Source organism: Puntigrus tetrazona, unplaced genomic scaffold (assembly GCF_018831695.1).
Source record: "Puntigrus tetrazona isolate hp1 unplaced genomic scaffold, ASM1883169v1 S000001170, whole genome shotgun sequence".
Taxonomy (NCBI): domain Eukaryota; kingdom Metazoa; phylum Chordata; class Actinopteri; order Cypriniformes; family Cyprinidae; genus Puntigrus; species Puntigrus tetrazona.
In genome coordinates, this window is record NW_025048756.1 from 220,980 (window position 1) to 237,058 (window position 16,079).

At 39.2% G+C, this 16,079-nt stretch overlaps 3 protein-coding genes across 13 annotated transcripts in view; 1 reads left to right on the plus strand and 2 right to left on the minus strand.

Moving 5' to 3' along the window:
- Positions 1-22: 22 nt before the first annotated feature.
- Positions 23-2,826, minus strand: bag2 (BCL2 associated athanogene 2). The gene is made up of 3 exons (XM_043234570.1): positions 2,592-2,826; positions 1,727-1,836; positions 23-1,656 (listed from the first exon to the last, which is right to left on the minus strand). Exons 1-3 carry the CDS (start codon positions 2,711-2,713, stop codon positions 1,262-1,264), a joined length of 627 nt encoding a protein of 208 aa, XP_043090505.1. The 5' UTR covers positions 2,714-2,826; the 3' UTR covers positions 23-1,261.
- Positions 2,827-3,418: 592 nt separating this feature from the next.
- Positions 3,419-12,401, minus strand: znf451 (zinc finger protein 451). 8 transcript variants are annotated; one of them, XM_043234607.1, is made up of 14 exons: positions 12,338-12,401; positions 11,911-11,998; positions 11,681-11,764; positions 10,878-10,991; positions 9,553-9,664; positions 9,323-9,473; positions 9,116-9,242; positions 7,478-7,637; positions 7,208-7,352; positions 4,767-6,217; positions 4,336-4,422; positions 4,098-4,175; positions 3,924-3,955; positions 3,419-3,570 (listed from the first exon to the last, which is right to left on the minus strand). In XM_043234607.1, the coding sequence occupies exons 2-13, from the start codon at positions 11,962-11,964 to the stop codon at positions 3,942-3,944; spliced, it is 2,577 nt and encodes an 858-aa protein (XP_043090542.1). In that variant the 5' UTR covers positions 11,965-11,998; positions 12,338-12,401; the 3' UTR covers positions 3,419-3,570; positions 3,924-3,941. The 8 variants fall into 8 exon arrangements, with proteins under 8 accessions (XP_043090542.1, XP_043090535.1, XP_043090539.1 ...); XM_043234600.1 differs by lacking the exon at positions 3,924-3,955; XM_043234604.1 differs by lacking the exon at positions 3,924-3,955 and having other exon boundaries at positions 11,911-11,976; positions 12,338-12,390.
- A 905-nt stretch (positions 12,402-13,306) lies between these two features.
- The window catches only part of dst (dystonin), a 127,385-nt gene continuing 124,612 nt past the window's right edge, over positions 13,307-16,079 (plus strand). For 3 of the 4 annotated variants that reach the window (XM_043234559.1, XM_043234558.1, XM_043234557.1), the window contains exons 1-3: positions 13,308-13,696; positions 14,005-14,039; positions 14,427-14,597. In XM_043234559.1, the coding sequence (XP_043090494.1) occupies positions 13,516-13,696; positions 14,005-14,039; positions 14,427-14,597 (387 nt within the window). In that variant the 5' untranslated portion in view covers positions 13,308-13,515. Of the gene's footprint in view, positions 13,697-14,004; positions 14,040-14,426; positions 14,598-16,079 lie in introns of all 4 variants that reach the window. The other variant, XM_043234553.1, reaches the window with a different exon arrangement.

Consider the following 16,079-nt stretch of genomic DNA (forward strand, 5'->3'; position numbering starts at 1 on the left):
TAAAGAGTCACTATCACTTTAATGTACTTTCAGTGTACTTTAATTAAGTTACGAATTGGCTCATACAGTTATAAACTTCATTGTCTTGAATCCACAGACTGTAGAAAACCTTTACATTTCTACTGAACATGCTATTTTGCAATTCATTCAGACAGAAATGTCCTAACCCCAAACGACAATGTGTTATGAGGTATTATTGCTCATTTTTACGAGCATTTCAAAAAGTGTTTACAAATCTAAACTTAAAGGCAGTCTGTGTTTGTCTGTAATGCGTTCTTCACTGTAAAGACCAACCTGAAGGCTGAACGTGAAATGCCAAGCGCTCTCATTAGAATGTACAGAGCAAGCGAGAAAACCATGTGCAGCTGCTCTAAAAATAACAATCACAAGCCAGGAAAATCATATTCATAGGGCTTCCAGTGGGAATGCTAGCAGTTCCCCACAGAATCACAGTGATTTTTGCATCGTTTTATAGTAGTTAATAACTCAAACGCAATAAAAAATGTATGCGGTCAATATAATTTATAGGTTTATGATCAATTTATATATTTATAGTGTAAAGCTATAGTAAAGTCAAATATGTATAATACCAAGATGCTATTAGTGGTAACAAAACCTGCAAATCTGCCTGTGACCCTGGACCACAAAACCCTACATAGCACGGGCATATTTGTAGCAATAGCCAAAAATACATATTTTGCACATTTACTACCATAAATGTATCAAAACATAGTTTCTGATTAGTAATATGCGGTGCTAGGGACTTTTTCTCAGATATTCTCCAGGTTTTCAAATAGGACAGATATTGTCCGAACAATCCATTAATGGAAAACTAATTTATTCAGCTTTCAGATGATGCCTGTTTTTGTGGTCCAGGGTTACATTTATCAGTTGTGTTCCTGATAGCACCTGCACATTACAGAAACATCCGTTTTATATCTGCATTTACGTTTGTTGTTTTTTAGAGTGTGTGCTTATCTGCAGTACATCTACAAGATGTCTATTACATGTCTTTAAGATGTTTATGATTTAGAATGTATGCGAAACTGACGTCTGTCAGATGTTTGCACACAGCATACGCTCTCCATGACTTTCTTTTAACAGCATTTAAATTCAAAATGATAAACAACTGTTTGACATCTAAAAGGAAACGTCCTATATTTGTGTAAAAATACATCTTGCAGTTGTACAGGCAGAGGTCAAATAGACGTCTCTGTGATGTACTGAGGCACGTTTGGTTCTCCTCGGTCCCCTCGACCCTTTATTTGCCATTGGTAAGACTGGAATGATCGACTTTCTGGTTATCCATTATTTTGATGGTTTTCTCAGCATTGTCCATGTTTCTGATGAGGGTCTCCAGGCGCCTCTTGATCTTCTTCTGGTCCTCCAGAGCGCAGCTGATCACGACGCTCTGGAACTTCTGATCCAGCGGCACGGCGGGCTCGTCGGTCACACACGCGGCGTGAAGGGCCTGCAGGCGCTTTCTGGCCCCCTCCATGTCCTCCAGCACTTTACCGGCGATCTCATCGATAATGGCCGTGGCTTTCTTCAAGGCCTCTTCCTGCTGGCCGTTTCGGATCGTATCCACGGAAATGCTCACAGTTAACGTCCTGCCCAGGAGTCTAGAGGCGGTCAGAGAGAGCTCTTCCCTCTCCCCTGAAATAAAGGTTGAAATGAAGTTTATATGTTATCCATTAGAGGCCACAGACGCTAATGGTATGCCTACCGTCACAAACGCTCCTCATTTCCTGGCTGTTTTGTAAGGACCGGATCATCTCGATTAAGCACTCTCTCTCCTGCTCCATAGAGGTAGCTTCCTCGCGAAGAGCCTCCACCCTGAGAGACATTTAGTGAGATCATTTCATACCAGACACAACCCTGAAAACCCGCTTACATGGTCAGTTATGAAACACAAGGCGACGAAAAACACCCAGCAACAAAAAGTACATGCAAATAACTGTTCTGGCTGTAATGTGCAATTACAGCTGTCCTAAAAACATGTCAACATCCACCTTCACGGTGTAATCTCATGTATGCTAGTGTGGTTTTTTGTTACACCTGATACATAATTTATTAAATTCCTTAATATAAGAAAAGTTTGAAGTTAACAACAAACAAAATCACTGTTTAAACTTAGACAGATGTAAATAAAAAGTTAATAAATCATCCATATATATATATATATATATATATATATATATATATATATATATATATATATATATATATATATATATATGCATGTGTGTGTGTGTGTGTGTGTGTTACTTGTACATTACAGACGGAACGTGTTTTGTACATTAAAATTCATTGCAAGAAATTTAAGGTACACGGTGAAACAAAACCAATATGTTTTTCTTCGACAAATACACATTAAGACATTGATACTATGTACATGTTACAAACAGCAATGTGTGTACCGTGAAAACATTCTGAAAACTTCAGATAACGTTAGATATTTATCCGCACTAACGTTACTCGTTCAGCAAACGCGTTCACTTCAAAAGAGTCAAATCTTTGGATGAGTTAGGTCAAGACTTAATGGATCTTCCTGGATTTAATCTGTACCGATAAAACAGTCAATATTTTACCTCATCTCAATCTGATCCAGACTTTCGAGTAACCGTCCGGACCGGTCCGCCATCGAAAGCGTTCGGGTGAATTTGCCTTTAGATGCATCGTTCATTTTAGCGTTAATTTTCGCTTGTGCCATAGCCGCTGCAAGTCGTGTTAATGAATGATTTGAGGGGTGCAGTGACCTATAGCATACAACTCAGCAGACCGCCCGATCAGTATAGCGATGTCCGGTCCGCGAATGAATCGTTTACTCCTAGAATGGTTCGGTCGAATCGATTCGCACAGCGTTTGCAAATCACTGAACTGTAAAGTGGGTGAACCTAAAGATTCAACATAATCATTTTCAAACATGCTAGACATTTATCCGACGGCATCAAAACGGCATACGTTTACGTATCAGAATAATTAGTTTGTAATTTTAAAGTGATGTAAAATATAGCATACAATAGTATATGTGTCGGTTTATTATTATAGCATCAAACTTAGTATTTATGCTCAGTATGACCCTAGTGGACAACTTTGTACGAGGACTCAAAAATTCTGTGAATGAAACCTGTTCGTTTAAACGAACCGCCCAAAAGAACCGATTCATTGCAACGAACCGGACAACTCAGCACTTATCGACCACGTTCTAGCGGTTTCCAGCGGTCTTGAGTAACATCTCCAAACATGGGCTGGAACTTCCCTTGGTAATACACTCCTTCAGACGTGAGTGGAGGAGTTCACATTGGAGATTTCAAAGGAGGGTGGGATTCATTTCTAGGGTCAAGGGCCAAGATGACATCACAGAAAATACAATAACCAGAACACAAAGAGATTTCTCAGAGAGGAACAGGCAAGATGTGTTTTAGTTACTTTATTTAAACTTAGGAAAAACACAGAACGAAAAAAAGTCACACTCCAGTGCATGAAAGACATGAGAAAACAAACACTCAAATTGTGTCTTCACATATCAAAACTCCTGCAAGCTTCTTTTCAAGGCTTCTTCCATCTCTGCAAAATGAGAATGCAAAAATGTGCAATTATTATTATTTATTCATTTTTAAACTTTAAACAACCTTGTTATATATATATATATATATATATATATATATATATATATATATATATATATATATATATATATATATATATATATATATATATAATGTGTGGGTGTTTCAGCCAGTGATTACTCAAACTATTGTACTGCTGCAGTGACATTCAACATCTGTGAGGTTACACCAAAAACTTAAAACAAAACCCAGGCCAGACACTGAATCATGTGTTTTCAAGAACCCTGCCTAAAATGACACCTATTACAATAAACATTAAACTGAGACTAAGCTCCATAAAATGAAACATACCTACAATGATAATATTCTTCATGCATGTAAAGCTGGCAAAATAATCAATTTGATTAATGAATGAATAGCATATATTCAATGAGCTCTGACATACTATAAAAATACAATACAGCCCATTCATTGTTCAGAAAAGCAGCAATAAGATGTCACAATATTACAAAGATAACTTATTACCAATATCCAACTCTTTTGATTTCCTGGCCTCCTCTGCACTTAAAGCCAAAGCCAGTTTTATGTCCTGATCAAATTTGTCTAAAGGAGAAACAAATGGTAGGCACTTCAATGTCACATTTCCATATTTATTTGAATCATCACAGTGCTAAACTGAAACGTAACGCTGCCAATCTAAAACAAAGTATTACTGAAATACCACTTCTAGACCAAAACAAAAACAAAACAGTTGAAAACCCACCATCACCATCCGGTGAAACAGTCACCTCTTTTTTATCTTCAAGAATACTTGAGATAATGGCATTCTTTACATCTTGAAACTTCACCACTGGGAAAAAAAAAAGGTAATTAAACTTTCATGTGTATGTATAGGAATATGTATATATATATATATAGTTTTATCATTCCCGTACTTCCTACTATGGCATTTATTATAGTTTTCATCATTTGTCTTGAGCTATGTGTCACAAATCTCACACACACACACCTGTATGTGTACATTTGATATTTATGACACATATGCAAAGAAAAATGAAAACTATAAGTCCGGTGTAGTGGTGTACTATTAGTTTATTGCTAGACTAATTGATCTATAATTCAGCTGGACTCATCATTAAGGGGGAATCAAGCCAGTAACTTGATATCCACCCAGACACTAAATGGAAACCTCACCATTACTCTGAGGGAAGATCTCGTCTGCATTTATTATGCTGGTGGAGGAGGCCGGTTTCTCATCTGCACCACTGGGTCGGAAAGAAGCGCAAGGTTTTGACTGGCAGTGATGCTTATGGTAATGTGAATGGAAACTGGGTATATCTTTGTGGCTCTGTGAGCAAATGGTGCACAGAACATCAAAACTCTTCTCATTTCTCTGGGCCTTGTGTGTCAGGAGGATGTGCGTCTTCATCTCAGCGTAGGTGGGCGTGTTTTTGTCACACTGGCGACAGCAGTAACTGCATTTATTTTCGTTGGCCAACTGCTTCATGCACTTTGTGAACACCGGTTTCCTTTCCACCTTGGATTTCTCAGAACCCATGCAAGGACAAAGCTGCTCAGGGCTTGTACTCGCTATTGGCCTCTCAATGCTGTTTTCGGTGGATGCTTGGAAATTATTCGGAGGGGCTTCCAAGCAGTAGTAATCTTGGCTGTGCAGACTCTTGTAGTGCTCCAGAAACTCTGCCTCCGTGTCGTACAGCATGCTATCGCAGAGCCCGCAGAAGTAGCGCAGGACAATGTCTCCGCCGTGCTCATTGACGCAATGCCGCCGCAGGGTGGAGTCCTTGAAAAACTTCTGCGGACAGTGGCCACAGGCAAACCTCTGAAAACTATGGCTGCTCAAATCGCCGCAGTGTTTCCGCACCGCCGCCTCAGAATCAAAGAGGTCTTCGCACATCCGACAAAGCCAAGACTCTTCTTTGGGAGGCGGGATGCAAGAGGAAACGGTTTCGTTTTGGGAGCTGGTGGAAGGTTTGGGGGACATACTAGACGAGACCGAATCGTCTACTGCGTCCTCCCTTTCCTGGTAGTAGCTGTGCCCTCTGTGGCGTACGCCAACATGGGCCATGATGTCTTCCATTCTCGGCATGTCCACTTTGCACTGTCTGCAGTGGAAGAGGAAGTTGGACAAATGTGCACCACCATGGAACCGGCTCATGTGCAGTCGTGCTATGGACAACTCTCCCGTTAGCTTGCCACAGACTGCACATTTGTGAAAGATCTGATTGGCGGCTTGGAGGTGTTTTCTAGCTTGATCCTCCTCTGTGAAGCGTAGGCCGCACTCACAGAACCAGGCGAGCTGTGAACGTTTTCTTGGCTCAGTTTGAGAATCTATGCTGGATGGTCTTTTCCGTTTAGCTGAATGTCCGTCTGAATCACTCCTACATGCCTTGGCCTTCTGAGCGAGTTGGATTTCACTGTAGTTGCTGTAGTACAGAAGGGCCCTGTTCATGTTGCAGACCCCCTTTACCTCATGTTTCAGGAGCTCTTTGTGCTCCTCCATCTGACTCAAGCTAAAAAAAGGTTTGGGGCATGAGGAGCAATGACCCATGACCGCCATCGTCCTCATGATGTCAGCCACGCTTTGATCTGCACTGACAATAGCACAGCCATTATTGCAGTGCACACTGGGAAACAGAACAAAAGAACAGAGTAGTTAGTGCACAAAAGTATCCAACCATGTGTTTTCATGTGATGAGACAATGAGTATAAATCAAGATGGAAACATTTGCCAAAATTGTTCTTCGATAAAACGAAAAAAAAAAAAGTTTTAATAATTCTTAACCTTGCCATCACAAAAAGTTTATGATGATGACATGACAGTTTAGTTTGTTTAGTCTGCAAAGCAAACTATTTATTTCATTTTTATTGTTACTTTGTGCCAGTTGGACAATTTTGTTCTTCGACACGATGGAAATGGTGCTTTATTCTCACGTTTTATACACTAATTTTCCTCAAAAGTTACATTCAAAGAATTGGATGGAAACATAGCAATTGTTGCAGGCAAAAGAAGTTTACTACTCTCCAGACAGGAGTGAACATAAAAGGTCAGTGTACAAATACTAAGAAACTGCACTGTAGGGTATTCTTCTCAGTCAGTTCTGTTACAAAGAGCTTACTTTGGAATGTGGAATACTTGTGGAATAACTGATTAGTGCTGACATCACATGACCTCAAATTTACTACACAGTAGTCGTCAATGATTCTCACTAACAGTACAAGGCTATTCCCACTTCTAACCTGTTAAACCAGGGTTGTTCTTTATTTGTTTTGCAAGAAAAAAAATCTGGAATCTGGCAACCTGCATGTAGACACCCGAGTAGGAGGGGCCTGGTGAAAAAAAAACGTCTCCAATATTTTGAATTTGGTTTGCAATATGGACTTGGAGTCAAACGAGCACCTTTAATGTTAATACGGTTACAAATTGTTAACCGGTTATTCATTTGCTTAAAACCTGTCGGCTCTTTGAACAAACAACACAGTTCTACAAGAATCCTTACACCACTGGTGACTGAGCCATGAAAATGAATGCACCTTTAACACGCATACGCATGCATCATGTCAGATGGACTGAGGAAAGTAAAACTTTAACCTGATAAACACCAATATAAACTCACTTGAAGTGTGCTCTTGCCTCCATGTGTGAGGTGAGCACCTTAGCACAGGCTGTGCATTTGACGGTGAAGGCAACATCCTTACAGAGAGCAATTAAACGGTTCTTTGCATAACGAGGAACCGGTATGGGTGAGCTTGATATTTTCTCTGAAAGTCAAAACATGACATTAAAAGTTAAAGAAAACAAACAAGACATAATACGCATCAGTCAGTCCTAACAATACCACAAAACAGCTGGAAACAGTGATGAATGTGCAATTTAGACCACACACCCCAGAGAGCGATGGACTGAGTGAAGTGTTTTTTTGCAGACATGTGCTCAAGGCATTCGTCCTTGGTGTTGAAGAGGAGGCAGCAGTCAGGACATGCAAAGCATACAATCAGCTGATAGCTCTGGGAACTGCTGTGGCCATCAGGTTCAGGGACAGACACCTAGAGGTGACATCAAAAACACGAGAGACAAAAGCATGGCTTACATGCCACTTCTTTTTTTCCTCATATCATTTCCATAATAAAACAACAAAGTCAGACTTAGAGTGGTCAAATTCTACTAATGAATCTTTTAGGATAAAGGGTTTTATCTTAGTTCTGGTCTTAAAGTAATAACTTCATGTCATCCAAGACAGCAGATTTACAGAACATCATTCATACATAATTTCCGTCAATCAATTAATGTTTTGCTCTGATTCTCTAATTGACCAAAACTGGCTCATATCATCTTCAGACATGAGGCTATATTTCTGCAATACTTCAGCAGATTCTGATCAAACTGGTGTTCAGCTTTAACCCTGAACATCCCAATCAAGGTGTTTAGGGATACTTCATTACAGACAGGTGAGTTGAAGCAGGGTTGAAACTAATGCCTGCAGAAAGTCCGCTCTTCAGGAGTAGGGTTGGAGAACTGTGGTCTTTACAGGAAGCTTAGCTCTTCATTTAATCTCTGTTGTGCTTTGCCTCTTAGTCGCTGCTTACAACTACATTTTATAATTTATTTCTTTTTTTTTTGACAGGGTAACTCATCTATTTTGGATCAACTAAGCATGCGTAATCTTTTTAGCAAATTTTCATTTCAGGGTGAACTATTCCTTTAATAACTTGTGTGGCAAACAACAACTGGCCCATTTAATAGTCAGGGTCAGAGAGAGCAGACAAACTGGTGTACTACTGCAACACTGCTCTTTAACTCTTCTCCGTTCTATACTTCTCAAACTGCATCAAAACACATGTAAACAAATGCAGATTCGTCCTCAACATTAACATTTCTATGAATCATTTCTATGCTCTCGTCACTCATGGGTGATATTCAACTTGAAGGTAAGTAGGCCTACGTTAAATCACAATGCCAAAAGGTTTTGAATTAAGAATAAAATTATTCATATAGAAATGTTAGGTTTCAGAAATCAAACAGAACAAAATAAATTGGTTATATCACCATCACTGAAAAATGTTTTAATATTAAAAAAAAAGAAAAAAGAACATTTAAAGCTACAGTCCGTACGTTTTGTCTCTTGCAGAATGATTTTTATTTTGTAGGGGCGGACATATTACATGAGACCCTGCAAATTATTATTATTGTTGTACTTCATTCTCAAATTATTAATTACTACTCCAATCTAGTCTAATGTCTAATTGTCATATCATTCAAACTTCACATTAAGAAATTATTTTAAACCAAATAAATCTGAATTAGAAATCAAAAATCTGTAATCAGAACCACATTTAATCCTTTCTAGATTACAATCTGCCATCAAAATATTTAAAACAGCCTCTTTATGTTTATGACATAATGATGCACTGCCACGCTCAGATTTCCATGTGTGCTGTGAATCAGGCTAAAAGCAGCCGACAGTTTCGAACCCTGATTGGTTATGTACCTTCTCGAATATGAAAACACTGATAAAAATGAATACCTTCGATTCCACGTGGTCCTTCCACGCCTGCTTGGAGTGAAAGGAGTGGCCACAGTCCACACAGGCAAAGAAAGCAGAGGGACTGCCTCTCAGAGTAATTGTGGGATCACAGGGCGAATGATCAAACCTGACAATGAAAAGTTACATTTGGTCAAACAGATCAATTCTGAGCATTTTTTTTTTTTTTTTTTTACTTGTGCCAAGTACCTTTTAAGATGACCCTCGAGCAAAGGAACATTGTCATAAACTCTGCCGCAGTTGATGACCGGGCAGGTTTGAGGAGAACATTTTGCTGCAGCGGGGGCCGATCTGCGTCTCCACAGTGAGCTGGCTGAGTTCACGGTGCCGGGCTGTAAACCTGAGCAATACAGAGAAAGTCAGCGCATACACACATGCACTATTAGTGGAAATACACAAGTTAAAACAACATTACAGACCTGGCATTTTTAGCCAAATATCCACGCAGCGCTTGGCATCGCTACTGCCACCATTACTGTGGCTCACCGAAAGCTCGTGCCGCCCATGTGCTTGCTGTGAAATTATTTTCTCCTACAAAACAAATCAGCATCATTCATCCTAAACATGCATTGCAAGTCACCTTCATTTTACAATACAGATTGTTACCGACAAGCTTTATAGTGAAGAATGGTTTGCCCAAGAGTTTTAATTTGCTGACAATTTACATCCAAGATACGTTAATGCATCATGTATGATGTATCATTCCATCGCTGTCTCACCATTGGATGACCTGCAGTGAATGGGTGCCGAACAGCTGATAAAAACATCACAAAAATGCACAAGTAATCCACACCAACAAGAAAACAAGATTTCGCTCTATATAGTGGACTTCAACGACAACCAAAAGGTTGAAGGTCCACATTGCAAATTGAAACGCATCATGCTTCCCATGCATCATGTAACCACACTGGAAAGGACGAGCGGTTAGTTATTCATCTATGTTTTCCTCTTCCAGCTTCGTTGACCAGTTGTTTCCCTATAAGACCTTTATTTCTCGGCCGGGATTGTGTAGAGCCCTTTGAAGCTGCACTTGAAACGGCATTTTGGACCTTCAACCCCTTGACCACCTTTGAAATCCATGGTGTCCCTCAAAAACCTAAACTTAATTTCTTTTTGACTGAAGAGAGAAAGAGATATGGGCGAGTATATTTAGAGATGCACAGGTTGACCGGCCATAAACCGTAACCGGGCAAACGGCCATTGGTGTACTGGAGCACAAATAAGAGCCGCTTTCTGTTGTACAAGAGTATCTTTTTGAGTTGCATCTTTGGTTGGACTGTTGAATGTGTGTTTATTGTGTTGTCTGGACTGTAACTATGCAGTTGTTGCCTTTAATTTCACATGGTCAATATTTAATGTTTTCATTTAAGAACAGTTTTACGTAGTTTTAACCAAATTTAAAAACAGTACCATCTATTTTGTATTGAATATACTTGTTGCCGTGAATTTCAGATAGTTACAGTTATTGTTTTTAATAGTCAAAAGACAGTTTGTCCTGTTAAACGCCAAATAAATATCTTGTTTATGTATATTTTCATTCTTTCTCGAAAGAAAAAACCCCAAATCGGACCGTTTTTTATCAGCTGTTTGGACTGAGAGACTGAAGCAATGCTACATTTCCACAAATCTGCTCTCACAAACAAATAGCTTTCACTTCTGGATAACGGTTCTTTAACCTTGAGTGACGGTATATGCAATTATGCATTTTCTTTTATAATTCTATAAGGAGTGAGAAAAGTCGAACCTTAAAAGCTTTGCACTTCTCAAGCCTCTCCAGTTTTTCCACAGCCACTTGCCGTGCCAGTCTGTCGAGTGTGGACATAGCATGAGCCCTCTGCTGGTCAACCTGCTCCTCGATCTGAGCATTGCATTTAAAGCACAACAAGGACGTAACAAGAGCGTTGAAAAAACATCTCATGCAGCTTATGCACGTTAGAAATATACATTAAATAGTTCATACAAAGTGCATATGTGTGTGTGTGTGTGTGTGTATTATATATATATATATATATATATATATATATATATATATATATATATATATATATATGTGTGTGTGTATATATATATATATATATATATATATATATATATATATATACACAATTCTTACAATTTAACATGGTCAAAGCTTGTTTTTTTTTTCCAGGCAAGTGTTTAACACCAAAGCCCCTATTCGCATCCAATTTTTCACCTGGCAGACATCAGTCACACTACAAGGCGTTTCTATGGGGTGGGGGAGGTGTGTTTTACGGAGCATAGTAACTAAGGGGGGAGGCATGGGAGAGTGAGACCTGCTGTATTTAACACCCTTTCTAATCTGAGGTTTCCTTTTTGTACTGCCTCCCAATAAAAACTACAGTGTCATAAAAAGAATTTGACCCATGCACTAAATTAAACAATTCAAGCTTGACATGACTGATGCCAGACGTCATTTGACCTTCTGTGGATTGTGACCAAATGCGATGCAACTATATAAGACCCCCATGCATTTATCCAAAGCAATTTACTTTTAATCTCCACTAGACAATGTTTGCGGAAACTCACGGTGTGTGGAACAGACATGCCACCCTCATCTTCTCCATCACTCAGCAGGTCTATGCATTCCAACACCGGTCTGAGAGGACCCTCCTAAAACGGTGTTTTAATGTGAATTAATCAGTTCTGCTATATCACACAGGCTCAATCCAGGTCCCCAGTGTGAAGACCTAGATCCAAACAACTGTCCTAATAACTCAAATTAGAAATCAAGGCTGTGACATTTTAGGCGCACTTACAGACACAAACTCCACATCATCCTCCACTTCCTCAGCGACTGTAGAAGCAGACATCACATCTGTCCTCTGTGGAGCATCACATTAATCACTACCAATTAAAAGACATCAGAGTCAAATTAAGTATTGCATTCAAAAACGTGCAAACTGTACTAGCTTCAACGTTTTAACTAACATTTAAATGTCATTTTACTCTATTAAATGTGGATACAGTGGTCGCATTTTAGTGTAAATCAAAGGAGGTAATTAATCTTGCAAACATCTTGCACGAATGTCAACAACTCGTCGACAGGAAAAAAAAGAGAGAAAGTCACACCAAACAAACTGTCTCAAAAGCCGCTCTGTAACGACAACGCTTCCAAACACTACACCGCCGGGATAAAATCGCAAAATCTAACGCTAATTCGAGTTAAACTTAGCACACCATTACCAAAACTGAGCACGCAGGAAGCTGGCATCAAATCCAACATGACAGGAAGTGAGCTCGTCAAAATAAAAGTCGTTCACCGCCAATTACAAACTACATCTATTATTATTTTTAACGTTATTTAAAAATAAATAAAAATAATAATAATAATAATAATAATAATAATAATAATAATAATAATAATAATAATAATAATAATAATAATAATAATAATAATAACTACTACTGTGCTTTTTATACAAAATACTACAATTATCTAGATTTTTAAAAAGGGAAAAAACAATGATTGCATAACTCATGCTTGACTCATTCTTAATTATTAGATCATTGTTCATACTGTGGATTTAACAAGCTATTTTATAGCCTGCTTGTTTTAACTAAAAAGTATGATTTACTATATAACGTACCGTGAAAAATGCTTAGTTTATATTAATCATATAGGGCCTACGTTTACAATATTAATGGCACAGGCATCCTTCATACAAGCATCCCTGAGTAATCCCTTTATAATTCGTAGGAAAGGACATATCCAGAAATGTCTGTTTATATTTACATTTATAGTTATCCTAGGCGTATCTATTATGAATACGACGAATTATGTTCACTGTATTTATTTATTTTAGTTTTATTTGTGTTTTGGGTAATGCTACCGTCCATTGCGTCTTTCACTTGCTTTGCTTCTTATTAGGCCTAAATGTAAAATATGTCATATAGCCTACTAGAAAATGCTATTCACTGCGTTACTGATATGACAAGGTAACTGTAAATGACCCATGCACGAAAGTATCGTGGGCTCTGCCGTTAAATCTGATTCAAGTCGTTCAAATGAAACTAGTTTAAGGCGTCCCAAAAATGAATGAAATCAAGTCCAGGCTTTATAGAAGAGTGTTTATGCTCAGAAACACATCACGTGGACGCTCGACGAGCGCAGAGGCGCTATAGATGCTTTGCTGAGCTCAGACGAGATGCTGCTGATGCTGGCGCTGCCCTGCACGAGCTCTGAAAACAGGGGCTCCTGCTGAGTCATGGCTTGTTGTGGTCCATTACTGAAGTACAGACACCACGAGATAGATTATATGTCGGGGACCTACAAGTGAGGCATTACAGCATGAAATAGCCGCTCGTAGTATTTCCATAAAGAGAGGAAGGCATACGTGTAGGAGTGGCTGTCCTACATCGCAATGATTGCTGCGGCTTTTTTGGTCTTATTGAGACCCTTAAGTGTTCAGTGCGTATTGCTGCTGTTATTGCTTTTGGTAGGAACTGTCGCCACGATCCTGTTTCTCAGCTGCTGGCATCGGAAGCTCCGTAATGAGAACATTCCCATAAAATCCGTGCTTACGAGGCGCTCGAGGAGTCGCGGTGAGTAGACAGACGCGTCGCATTATGTCCACCCTACATGTGTGTTTCTGTAGGATGTCATTGCGATAACCCGCACGCTGCACAGTATTTATTGGACGTTTTCATTCATTCCTCTGTATAAAAGACACGGTCGTCAAAGCGCCCGAGCGCGAGCGCGATGCTTCGTTTGTCATCGTTTGTTCTCGTTCTGTGTTTTAACAAAGTGTTCTTTATTTCAAGACCAGACAAAGTTATTCGAAGAGCATCTCTAAGACACAATATGACTGAATGCATGTGGGGTTTGTTTCAATCATTCCCATTTGTTCTAGAAGCTGGTTTCCGGCCGCATCATTTTCGCTCTGAGGTAAATCTCTTTCTCTTGCTCTGTCTGTCAAGGTCATAGAAAAGTAGAGCAAATCATCCAAAATAATGACATTCTCAAGAAACTGCGTAATGTTCTGCTTTGTTTGACAGCCATTGAGTTACTTTCATCTCGATGAAGAAATACAGTAGTATCCTAAGCAACTGCGTGAAATGCGCAATGCGCATGTGTGGCTGATAAATAATTCAGAAAAGACTACTTTTGTATAAATATTGTATGCTACCTAGAAGCACATTTTGGAAAACTAACAAACGGCGAAGGATAGACGGGGGCGGCAAGTGTTATTATTTTACGATAGGGGCAATTGCAATCATTTGCAGCATTTCGTAATTTTTGCTCCGCGATGATATTCTGGTCATTGTTTGACAGGTATGCCGTCACAGCCCACGTCACGCGAGGAGAAGCGCACGCGCGCGCGTCTCTGAAGAGAAGCCGCTCGTCGAGAGCGAGCCGGACTCGAGCCTGAGGAAGCGCAGGGTGAAGAAGAGAGTCCAGCCAGACTTCTATCACTCCGTGCAGCTCACGCCGACACGCAAACCAGTAGGTATACCCTCGTCTACGAGGCGTTCACTCGCAGTACATTCTTAGAGAAAATAAAGCTTCTATATTGGCACCTGTGGGTCCGTGAAGAACCTTCGCCGCACAAAACAAAGGTTCTTCATAGTGCAAAACGATTCTTTCAATGTTCTTCGCTCTATGAAAAACAACGGTCCATTAAAGAAATGTTCTTTGGGGGACCAGAAATGGTTCTTTAAAATCCCATTTTTATTTGAGCACCTTCAACTGTAAGCGTAGACCACTCACTTCTTTTAGCACTAATGGTAAAGATATCTGAGGTTATCTTGAGACACATCACTTTCTGTTGAGTGATGTTGCCCCTAATAGCTTCAGATGTCTTTACCATAATAGTGCTGTAATAAATAAAAAAATCATATTTTAGGTCTAATAAAAAAAGTAAAATGTAATAAAGGAGCTAAGCTAAAATCAGCTTGTTTTTAATACACAGCCATTCTTGTATGATTTATTTATTTATAAAACAATTAATTAATTAAAATAAAAAAACTTTGACCAAATTCCTGGCTATGCCTCTGGACCCTGTATCGGATTTAATCTTTGGTTGACATTACAAAGCCCAACATTTTTTTCAATCACTTCTAAACCGCTTTATGTGAAAAATTACAGAAAACCAAAACCATACCACATTTCATTTGATCGCAAATACATGACATTCCAGAAGAGGGTTGGCAAAACTGTTTAATATGGACTTTAAGTTGCTAAGCCAGCTTGTGTTTCTCACTCGCTGATAAAGCACTTGCAATGGATAAACCTGAACGTGTGAAGGTGAATTCTTAACGATGGTGTGGTGATGAAGATAGATCCTCTTTTTTAAACATCCTCTTTTTCTTCTCTGAACATATGTGAATTGCAATATTTGTGTAATTGTATGTATGTGGGCGTCATAGGAACATAAAGCAAAACAAACTTTGATTCAAACAGTAGAAACATGGGCACCGTTAACTTTCTCGACTGACCGGACTCTTATGAAAGGCAGGAAGGAGATCAAAGGCCAATTGTAAGTGATGTTTATACTCAGAACAACAGGATGTGGATGAGAGTGATTGTGCATGTGTGGATTTGGCTTCTTCCTACTTCCTTTGCAATCAGCCCTCCATTTTAAACCGCTATACACACTGTATAATTGGCAGAAATGTGTGTGTGTTGGGTGCCCATCTCAACTTTGCTGTCCATTCTTTGTTTGATCGATTGCAGCATCTTACTGCAGTGGTGAGAGTGTCTAGCATGTTCTAAAAATATCCCAGAAACAATACCGTGAAGCTGCTTATGATGTATATTACCTTACACCGGAACTTGATCTTCGTTGTTGGAGGCACAATCATGAACAGCACATCCCAATGCTCGGCATTACAAAGCTTAGTGCATATGCGATTTTTTTAGGTTTATTTATGTACAGCAGATTCTTGCTCTTTGAAACATCGCGTAATTATGCTGGGGAACATAATG

Excerpts from the sequence above, each read along its gene's own strand:
- znf451 (XM_043234600.1), bottom strand. The coding sequence starts at position 11,964 with ATGTCTGCTTCTACAGTCGCTGAGGAAGTGGAGGATGATGTGGAGTTT. Across the intron at positions 11,765-11,910 it reads ATGATGTGGAGTTTGTGTCT|GAGGGTCCTCTCAGACCGGT; the intron begins GTAAGTGCGCCT and ends ACACCGTTTTAG. Across the intron at positions 3,571-4,097 it reads ATCAAAAGAGTTGGATATTG|AGATGGAAGAAGCCTTGAAA; the intron begins GTAATAAGTTAT and ends CTCATTTTGCAG.
- bag2 (XM_043234570.1), bottom strand. The coding sequence starts at position 2,713 with ATGGCACAAGCGAAAATTAACGCTAAAATGAACGATGCATCTAAAGGC. Across the intron at positions 1,837-2,591 it reads CTGGATCAGATTGAGATGAG|GGTGGAGGCTCTTCGCGAGG; the intron begins GTAAAATATTGA and ends AATGTCTCTCAG. Across the intron at positions 1,657-1,726 it reads AATGAGGAGCGTTTGTGACG|GGGAGAGGGAAGAGCTCTCT; the intron begins GTAGGCATACCA and ends CCTTTATTTCAG.